Raw genomic sequence first — 10,836 nt, 5'->3', positions numbered from 1 at the left:
TCGTGTCCTTTGAGCTAAAAAGCACACAGAATGTAATTTCCCGCCAACTTTCTGTCGCATTTCAAATCAAAACAGTAACATCCGTTCTTCAGGTGAACCCCAAATATAATCCAGGCGACTCTCCAACTTTTGGGGACGGTGGCGGCGGCGACTCCACGGTGGACAACAACAACAACACGGAGTCCCGCGGCATGACATCGGTGTGCTATGGCATGGAGATAGCTTCAGCGTTATGCCGAGCCGGTCCACTTTCCATGTCCTTCCCTCCGTGGCTGCTAGCTAGCCTTATAGCATCACGCCAGGCTAATCTACCAGTCTATTCATTTAGATCCGGTTTGTTTGCTAGCTAGCGAGTTAGCTTCCTAGCCAAGCTGTAATCCACTTTGATTCGTCCGTTTAGCTAGCATTATCTCTCCGCCCAGCTGCGATGATAGTCCTTTGTATTCTGTCGGCAGCCCCTCCCCACTCGGTCTCAGCTCCACAGACAGAAGTTGCTGGTGGTCTGGCAGGTGGAGCCCTTATCCGCGGGAGATAGGTAGAGCTTGCCGTTGGCGCAGGCACACAGTTCGTACACTGTCTGTTTGGTGTAAGTGGTGCCCGCCGGAGCCCCCTCCAGGGGATCTACGGCGCTGCCGTGGGGGATGCCGCCAAGACGGATGGTGTTGGAGTCCAGGAAGATCTGCGGACAGAATGAAGGAAGGGAAGAGAGGTGGAAAGAGGGTGATTGGTTAGAAAAGGTAACATTTCATAAAGGATTGTGATGAAAAATAGATATATGGAGGGGCCAGGGCAAGTTGGTGTTCAAAGAAAGAAAAATGAATGCAAGAAATGATGGAAGGGTGGAGGGAGGAATGAAGGAAGAAAGGTTAGGTTGTAAAATGACGAGGTAAAAAGATAAAAAAAGAGAGAGAGAGAGAGAGAGAGAGAGAGAGAGAGAGAGAGAGAGAGAGAGAGAGAGAGAGAGAGAGAGAGAGAGAGAGAGAGACAGACAGCGAGAGAGACAGACAGCGAGAGAGATACTGATGTTAAAGGAACACGCCAACAGAGAGAGAGACTGATTCATTTTGGGAAATTGGAAAAGAAGATAGATACCAGTTTCCTCTCTGTGCGTTTAGTATAAAGCTATCTGCCTGCATGTTAGCCTAGCTTAGCACAATGAATGGAAGCAGACAGTGACGGGTAGCCTTCGGGAGAGCTGTTAGTTGGACAATGCCTAGGCTACCTGTCACTGTCTGCTTCCATTCGGCAGGTAGATAGGAAGTCAAGTGAGTAACTGGCTCAAGTTAAATCAAATTAAACCTGTTGCTACATCAAGTACAAACATGAAGCACCACTTAGTGACCAAACACTGCACTGCAACCAAATAATAACAAAAAAAAAATAAAAAAAAATGCTAAAATATGGAAGAAGAAGTAGTATTTAATTGTCATGCAGATTAACACACACATGCGAGATGGGTGACCCACAGGAACACACACACACACATGCACTGAGTTGCCGATGAAATGTCTCTGCACTTTTCCCATCCCGTCTTCCTTCCCCCCAAGGGCAGACACCAAGTGCTCCTGTCCGTCTTCGTCAGGGATGTGACATCCTTAGCAATCTGTTCTACATGTTTTTCCATTGGGTTTATCTTATTGGGAGGGGAAACCCTTGCGAGCACGGGGAGAACATGCAAACTCCACACAGGTACCTGTCAACACGGCAACCTGGTCCCCAAGCGGAATCGAACCCAGGACCTTCTAGCTGTGAGGCAACACTACACCACCGTGCTGCCTATATACTATAATAGGCACATTTGTCACCGTTAGAGTGCTGAGAAAAATTAAGAAAAAGTACATCCACTATGGATGGGCAGAATTCACAGAATTGCTATTCGATCACTGGAACTACACATAACATATGATTTTGTTTTTACTTAACCTCTTTAGCCCGTGTGGTCTGCCGGTGTCATAAATCAATCACGTCATAAATCAATCATGTCATAAATCAATCTCTCTAGACTGTATGACATAATGTTGCTTTTTTCCAAATGTATCCAAGAGTAAAGACCCTAACCATGTCACAACAGCAGTCATAGTGTATATTTTCAGCAATACATTTGTTTACCAATAGGTTAAAGTGTTATTAGATAGATTTTAGTTTTAGTTTTTCTGTTATTTAGTTAGATTTTAGTTTATGGAATGTCTTCATAACTTTGCCATTTTGAATTAGCGTCGCTAAAGGTTTTGTAGTCATATGAGTAGAGAGCATCCAGAGCTCTCAATGAGTGTTGAAATTTCGACTTTCTACCTACCTTTCCCAGCCGATTCCAGCTTCCTGCAAGCAAATTACTTCCTGATTATAATATTTAATTTCTCTTATTTCTCGGGATTATCTACCACAAAACTGAATGTTATTGGCATAGATTGGAGCACAGTTAGTGTGTCTACCTTCTGTGAACATTTAGCAACAATCCCTGTTGCAATCCGATCCAAAATGGCGGAGCCATATCCATTATAAGAATGGAACTGTACATACAGTAGATTTCATTCTCGGTTCTTCCTGCACACCTGGCGATACTAAATCCAAATTGAACTCTGGCATTGGAAAGAGTAGATTTGGTCCGATCCATAGATGTACAAGTTGGCTATAATAAGGTAATTTATAGGCCTGATATTATATATAATAATATTTTGTCCGGATGGCAGAATTCAGTACTGTATCTTCAAAACCTTTTGTTTAATCATCTTCCCTTTATTCATTTCCTTAGATTTATTGTACACATGATCTCAAGAAGGTGCTTTTTATGTCTGGTAATTTTTAGCATGGTGTTATTCACTGTCACAGATGCAAAGAAAAATCATAATTGATATTCTCCTTTGTTTCCTCACAATTTACTCAATAACAGACACAATATTTCTGACACTGGTAATACATTCCCTGAGATCCATAGATGTCCCTAGATACCAAGAACATGCAAATGGCCTTGTAGATGTGGAGCAATCTTCCATTTACTTAGGTATGTATTTTTAGGCGGATTTTCAGAAAATAGGGCTAGGGCTTAACAGGTTAATAGCGAACATGATATAATCAAACAAGTGAGCTAGCTGGCTGCTGTAATTTCAAACGGCGAAATATTTGGAAGTTAGACCAGGCTAACGTTATTTCCAGGAACAAATGCATTAATTCCGAAAGTTACATCATTGATGCTTGAAATGTCTGAGCTTCCACGTTAACGTATGGTTTTGTTTTTACTTAATAGCAAATGTGAGATAATCAAACAAGCGAGCTAGCTGGCTGCTGTCATTTCAAACAGCTAAATAGTTGGGAGTTGGACCAGGTTAACGTTATTTCCAGGTGGCTTATAGGAGCATAGATCCTTCAGATGTTTGACAGGGAGGGTCAAGGTCACCCCAACCCCCCTTTTCGCACATGGCCAACAACTGATTGACTGCCAGTGTGCCAAGTGGTAGATCCTCTGCCCAATCAAGTGCTTTCAGTCTCAAGTGCTTTCTCTCTCTAAAGCCCTGCCAAATGCTTATACCTGCTCCATTAGAGTGGATGTATGTACAAACACACACACACACACACACACACACACACACACACACACACACACACACACACACACACACACACACACACACACACACACACACACACACACACACACACACACACACACACACACACACACACACACACACACACACACACACACACACACACACACACAGACACACACACACACACACACACACACAGAAAGGGCTCCTTAATTATGGTGGGGACTGAGGACAATAACTGACTACAAAGTCAGCGGCCCCTCAATGGGGAGCGACGATGCCTATCTCGCGGACAAACTCAACTCTTTCTACGCTCGGTTTGGTGTAGACGGTGGCGCCGCTGGCTCAACGGCTAGCGACGTCACTGTCGCGCCGGCTGTTGTGGAGGGGGGGGGGGGGGCAACCGCGGGGGGCAACCGCGGGGGGGGCGGGGACGCTCTCTCGTTGTCGGAACACAGTGTGAGAAGAGCATTTATGCAGGTGAACACCAGGAAAGCGGCTGGCCCAGATGGTATAACAGGACGCATACTTAAGTCCTGTGCCAACCAGCTAGCCCCTGTGTTCACCGCCATATTTAATCAATCCCTGGCGAAGTCAGTGGTCCCTGCCTGCTTCAAGATGTCTACCATCATCCATGTACCGAAGAAACCCTCCCCAACATGTCTCAATGACTACAGACCGGAGGCACTCACCTCTGTGGTCATGAAATGTTTCGAGAGGCTGGTCAAGGATCACATTTGTGCCTCCCTCCCCAGTGATATGGACCCTATGCAGTTTGCATACAGGACAAACAGGTCCACTGACGACGCGGTCTCCCAGGTACTGCACAGCACCCTCTCTCACCTTGACCGTCAGAAGGGGGGCTATGTGAGACTGTTGATCATTGACTACAGCTCAGCGTTCAACACCATAGTCCCCACCAGACTGGTGGACAAGCTGATCGAGCTGGGTCTGAGCTCCGCCCTGAGCGCCTGGGTACTGGACTTTCTGAGTGCAAGACCACAGGCGGTCAGGGTGGGGGGTCAGACCTCCAACACCATCACCCTGAGCATCGGGTCCCCCCAGGGCTGTGTTCTGAGCCCCCTGCTGTACTCACTCTACACACACGATTGTGTGGCCAAGTTCAGCTCCAACTCCATAGTGAAGTTTGCAGACGACACGGTGGTGGTGGGGCTGATCTCGGACAACGACGAGAAGGCCTACCGGGAGGAGGTTGAGGTACTGGAACGCTGGTGCCAGGACAACAGCCTGCTCCTGAACATTGGTAAAACCAAGGAGCTGGTTGTGGATTATAGGAGAGACACACACCACTGATGATAAACGGGGCTACCGTGGACAGGGTGAGCAGCTTTAAGTAACTGGGGGTCCACATCTCAGAGGATCTGACATGGTCAACACACATAGACACAGTCGTAAAAAAAGGCGAAGCAGCGCCTCTACCACCTGAGACAGTTAAGGAAGTTCAGTGTATCGGGGAAGATACTCCAGTCCTTCTACTCCGGAGCTGTAGAGAGCATCTTGACTGGAAACATCACTGCCTGGTATGGAAACAGCACGGCACAGGACAAGAAGGCCCTACAGAGAGTGGTGCGCTCAGCCGAGGTTCTATACAACAAGAGGTGCAAATCCAGAGCCTGCAGAATAATGAAAGACCCTCACCACCCCAATAACAGCCTGTTCCAGCTGCTGAGATCAGGCAGACGCCTGCGAACCCCAGATACTAGGACAGAGATGCTTCGGCTCAGCTTCTTCCCCCAGGCCATCAGAGCCTTGAACAATGAACACTGAGTGCCACAGAACACTGAACTCTCCACACACAAGCACACATGAGCACACACACGACACCAGTGGAGGTTTCTCTATGACAACACGTGAAACACAAATTCACTCATAATTCATAATTATTATTAATTTACATATACCTATATATATTTTTTTTAATTATTATAATTTTTTTATTATAAATGTTTTCCTCTGTAAAAAAAAATCCAGTGAATTTTCTTTTCTTCAAAAATTGCCAAAATTGACCGCTCTGAGCAGGCCTGCACTGCAGTAATTATTCAAGCAGAATTTCTGCACAGGTTGACCAGGGTTAAATAAATAATAAATAACAGCCAATCAAAATAGGCTATTAATGTCATCTAAGCACGGTCTGTGCAGTTTAACTCTTGCCATTGAATGGAGGATTGATTGATTGACAGCCCTTGACATCCAATACACGGAGGTTGAATGATTGACAACCTTCAAAATCCAATTTGAGTATGGCTCCTATGTCTGCAGCTCTGTAGCTACACAGCTGTTTCTCCCCTCGCAGGATTGATTGATTGAAAATTGTATTAACAGAGCACTGAGAGCAGCCACGTTCGTATCTAACATTTAGCACTTAATAGCAACTTATTTTTCGCGGCGAGACATTTACTGAGGACCAGCACAACACACCTGTGGATATTATGATTTAACAAGTCTATCTGTCCAGGAGGATGACAACATTATTGCAGGTATAACCAGGCAGCCTACTGTAGCAGTTTCTAGCTGGGATGATAATAACTACTAATGTTATCACGCTAGCTTGGATGCTAACTAACGTAATTAAGCTTGTCATGGTTCATGGTGAGCTGTTTGTGTTATAACGAGACAGCAAATGAATGAATGAATGAAAACTTTATTTGGGTGAATCGCTTGGGTGACTGTCTGATTGACCACCTGTCGGGAGTCAGAATCCCAAAAATGGAACGTGTCACGCATCAACAGAATAGTGGATTTCGACAGCATCCTCACTCAAATGAAGGATCGATTAGATCACAAAAGACTGCTGTTTGATGATATATATATATATTTTTTTTTTTATCTCAGTTGTTGTAAAACGAAAGCCTGCAGTGCTTAGCCTGGACCAGCCGAAGTGTAGTAGTTTAACTTCACTCGGGAGACAAAAGCCAAACATCAATTTGATGCAACAAGCTGGCTCGCGATACACTATTGTTTACATTTCCCATGGGATTAATGCACGCGGCTCGAGTCGGACTCGTCACATGGAGAAGCTGCACTATTCAACGATAGATGAGATCGATCGAGATACCGTCTTTATAGGTAAGTGTCTTCTTGGCTTTAGAATGTCAGTTTGTGTAACGTTACTGTAACCGAATTGAAACCGCATCATAACTCCTACATCGACCATGTCACTTTTCAAAAGGCATGAATTAATGAAAACTTTATTTAACAGATTGCAGAATGGGTACAATATACAGTACGGCTCAATACACATAATTATTAAGGAGATGCAGACCAGATAAAGACTTTCGTCTTGTTTACATCAGGGTCCCCCATTTTCAATTCATAGTGAAATGTATCTTGTGTTATTAGGAGCCCTGCTAAAGTTGGTAGCTAACGTTATATTGATAATGTTTCAAGTTTCAAGTTTCTTTAATAGTTGTCATACAGAAGTACAGAATACTTTTATACAAAATGCTTCTTACTGTTACGCTCCAGAGACTGTGCAAGACAAGATAAGTATGAAATAAAATAACATAGTATAGCATGTAAATTAGAAGTAAAAAAATTAGGTCACAGTGTTCAGTATAGACATATGTACAATGTTCGATGCAGAATAGACGTAACTGAGTTACCATATAATATACAATACTATGCAGTGTACTAATATACAATACTATATAGTGCAAGGCAGAAATGGGATGAGGTGCAATTTAGGTACAATTTACAGTAGGTGTACGAGTTGTAGTGCAAATCCTTTATCAATAAATATAAAGTGTGTTTGTGTGATCTAAAGTGTGGAGAGTGGGTGCTGCAGTGTGTTGTTTGTTTAAGTGAGTGTGTGCGTGTGGGTGTGTGTGCTGTGTGCATTTGATGGTTGTTGCATAGTGTTTATTGTTCGTTTAGCAGCCTGATGGCCTGGGGATAGAAGCTACTTCTGAGTCTTTCTGTGCTCGCCTTAAGACTCGGGTATCGCTTGCCTGACCGCAGCAGTTCAAAGAGGCAGTTGTTCGGGTGGCTCGAGTCCTTAATTATTCTCTTAGCCTTCCCCCTGCACCGCTTGTTGTAAATGTTCTGGAGGGTGGGAAGCCCCCCTCCAATTGTGCGTTCGGCTGAACGTGTCACTCTTTGTAGTCTGCTACGGTCTTGTGCAGTGCTATTCCCAAACCAGGAGGTGATGTTGCCAGTCAGGATGCTCTCTATTGACATGAGTAGAAGTTCCTAAGGATCTTCTGACTGACTTGGAACTTCCTTAGGCGCCTGAGGAAGTAGAGGCGTTGTCGTGCCTTCTTCACAACACTGTCAATGTGTGTGGTCCATGTCAAATCCTCGGATATGTGGGCTCCGAGGTACTTGAAACTGTTCACTCTCTCAACCGGTGCCCCGTCGATGCTGAGGGGGCTGTAGTCCTTGACCCCCGACCTCCTGAAGTCCACAATCATCTCTTTTGTTTTGCTGACGTTCAGGGAGAGGCAGTTCTCCTGACACCACTGTGACAGATTCTCTACCTCTTCCAGGTAGGCCCTCTCGTCGTTGGCAGAGATCAGGCCCACCACTACTGTGTCATCAGCAAATTTGATGATTGTGTTGTTGTTCCGCTGTGCTACGCAGTCATGTGTGTACAGGGAGTAGAGGAGGGGGCTCAGAACACAGCCCTGGGGTGCCCCTATGTTGAGCGTGATGGATGAGGAGGTGCAGTTGCCTGCTCTTACCACCTGGGGTCTGCCCGTCAGGAAGTCCAAGACCCACTGGCAGAGGTCATAGTTCAAGCCCAGGTCCCTGAGCTTGGCTATGAGTTTGGAGGGGACTATGGTATTGAATGCTGAGCTGTAGTCGATGAATACAATATCAGGTTGATATTATTAGGTTGATAATGGTGTCAGTGTTTCAGATAGCAAGGTGGAGATCTTTGTTAACTAGTAGAGCTTTGGTTGAGAGAGATTACAGTGCTGTCTCTTAAAACTCATAAACAAGTATTGAGCAAGACGAGTTAGTCTGTTGTGTTGTGCGTATTGTATGGGAGGGATAATGATGACTGTGTGTAACTAGGACTAGGAGGGATATGAGGACTGTGTGTATGTGGCACTGAATTGATGTAAACAAGACGAAAGTATTTCTCTGGTCTGCATCCCCTTAACATTTGTGTGTATTGAGCCGTACTGTATTGTACCCATTCTGCAATCTGTTAAATACAATTTTCATTCATTCATCATTCATTCATCATTCATTCATTCATTCATTCATTCATTCATTCATTCATTCATTCATTCATTCATTCATTCATTCATTCATTCATTCATTCATTCATTCATCATTCATTCATTCATCATTCATACATTCATTCATTCATTCATTCATTCATTCATTCATTCATTCATTCATTCATTCATTCATTCATTCATTCATTCATTCATTCATTCATTCATTGTCCTTGTGTTACATAAAACCCATCTGTGGCCTTGTGCAGAGGAAGGTGGTAAATACATGTTAGATATTCCAATGTACAGTTTTGCAGACCATTGACTCAGAATGGTCTGTGTTATTGAAATCGTCACAGCAGTATAGTTTGTTTATACTTCAGTATGACAAGTATGATATTTAAACATGGTCCCCAAAATGAATGGAAGCGAATGAGGAGCCTGACACCTGGGAGGAATGGGGGTGTTGCAGCGTTGAGGATGTTTAAAAAATATAATTTAATATATAATATAATATAATAATTTGTGCTTCACCTACAAATTTGGTCAGCAGCCTCCACTGCACGACACACACGCTGTGCACGCTCGCACACTAGCAGCCACTTTAAACATGAGCAGGCACACACTCATGCTGCACACGCCCACACTTAGGGCCACAAAGGAAAGGTCACTTTAAAAATAGTATAGCAACAGTAACAGTGTATTGCACTACCAAAGGACCTAACATGTCCTACATGCTCTGTAAATAACTATGTACAGATACCGAGATGTCCCACTATATTACCTGTCTATTGCACAATGGATTTGACTGGATTCTATTATATGTTGTACTACTGTATTGCACATTGTTGCGGGCAAGACCACCCGCATTTCATTGTATACTTGTATGACGTGACAAATAAAAAACTCTTGACTTAATTGAACAAGTAGAGAGAGGGATGGAGAGAGAGCCCCGCTCCCCCTTTCTAACCTCGGCTCAGCTGTTTTCTGTCTGAGCACTGAGCAGGATTGGCTAGTTTAGCTTAGCTAGCGGCTAATGTTATTTTCCCTCGACGGAAATGAATGACTAGGATGCCAAGCTTGTTAGAAGCATTGGAATTTACACTGCACATAGAAACAGCGTGAAAAAAAAGCTGTGACTGATTTAGTTTGCAAAATGCAACCAAAGCACTCTGGAGCTATGCTATATCAGGAGGTAGAGCAGTTGTCTGCCTGGTAATCAGAAGGTTCCTGGTTCAATTCCGGCTCCTACTGGCAACATGTCAAAGTGTCCTTGAGCAAGACACTCCTAACTGCTCCTGATGAGCCGTCTGTGTGTGAATGTGAGGCATACGTTGTAAAGTGCTTTGGATAAAAGTGTTATATAAATGCAGTCCATTTACCATCGGGTTCTTCTATCTGATGGAGATGGCTGAGAGTTCTGTCTCTCATGCGGTCCTCAGCTCTTGGTGACCTCGTGGAAACCAAGGACCTTGACATCAACCATTTGCAACTGGATACTTGACTTCCTAACAACAGACTTCCTAACCAACATACTTCCTAACGACAGACTTCCTAACCAACAGACTTCCTAACGACAGACTTCCTAACCAACAGACTTCCTAACGACAGACTTCCTAACGACAGACTTCCTAACCAACAGACTTCCTAACGACAGACTTCCTTACCAACAGACTTCCTAACGACAGACTTCCTAACGACAGACTTCCTAACCAACAGACTTCCTAACGACATACTTCCTAACCAACAGACTTCCTAACCAACAGACTTTCTAACCGACAGACTTCCTAACGATAGACTTCTTAACCAACAGACTTCCTAACCTTCCGTGTTAACAAGACAGAGCTTGAGCTTGGCTTCAGCTTCAAATACCTGGGTGTCCACATCTCCAAGGGCCTCTCTTGGCCCTCAACACTGGTCAAGAAGTTCACCAGCGTCTCTTTTTCATGAGGAGACTGAGGAAAGCCCATCTGTCTCCATAGATTCTGGTGAATTTCTACCGATGCACCATAGAAACCATACTGACTAACTTTCTGGTACGGAAACCTCTCTGCCTTGGACCGGAAAGCACTGCAGAGGGTGATGGAAACCCTAGCACTTTC

General features: G+C 44.3%; 1 protein-coding gene across 1 annotated transcript in view; it reads right to left on the bottom strand.

The window, feature by feature from the left end:
* Nucleotides 1-472: 472 nt before the first annotated feature.
* The window catches only part of sgcz (sarcoglycan zeta), a gene marked incomplete at both ends in the record, with an annotated part of 840,223 nt that continues 829,859 nt past the window's right edge, over nt 473-10,836 (bottom strand). Inside the window, one exon of the mRNA XM_084318679.1 lies at nt 473-679. Coding sequence (XP_084174805.1) covers nt 473-679 — 207 coding nt within the window. The remainder of the gene's footprint in view (nt 680-10,836) is intronic.

Source organism: Notolepis coatsorum (genome assembly GCF_963971535.1).
Source record: "Notolepis coatsorum genome assembly, chromosome: 7".
NCBI classification, from domain to species: domain Eukaryota; kingdom Metazoa; phylum Chordata; class Actinopteri; order Aulopiformes; family Paralepididae; genus Notolepis; species Notolepis coatsorum.
Note: the sequence above shows the minus strand (reverse complement) of the source record. Positions and strands in the feature narration are given on the sequence as shown.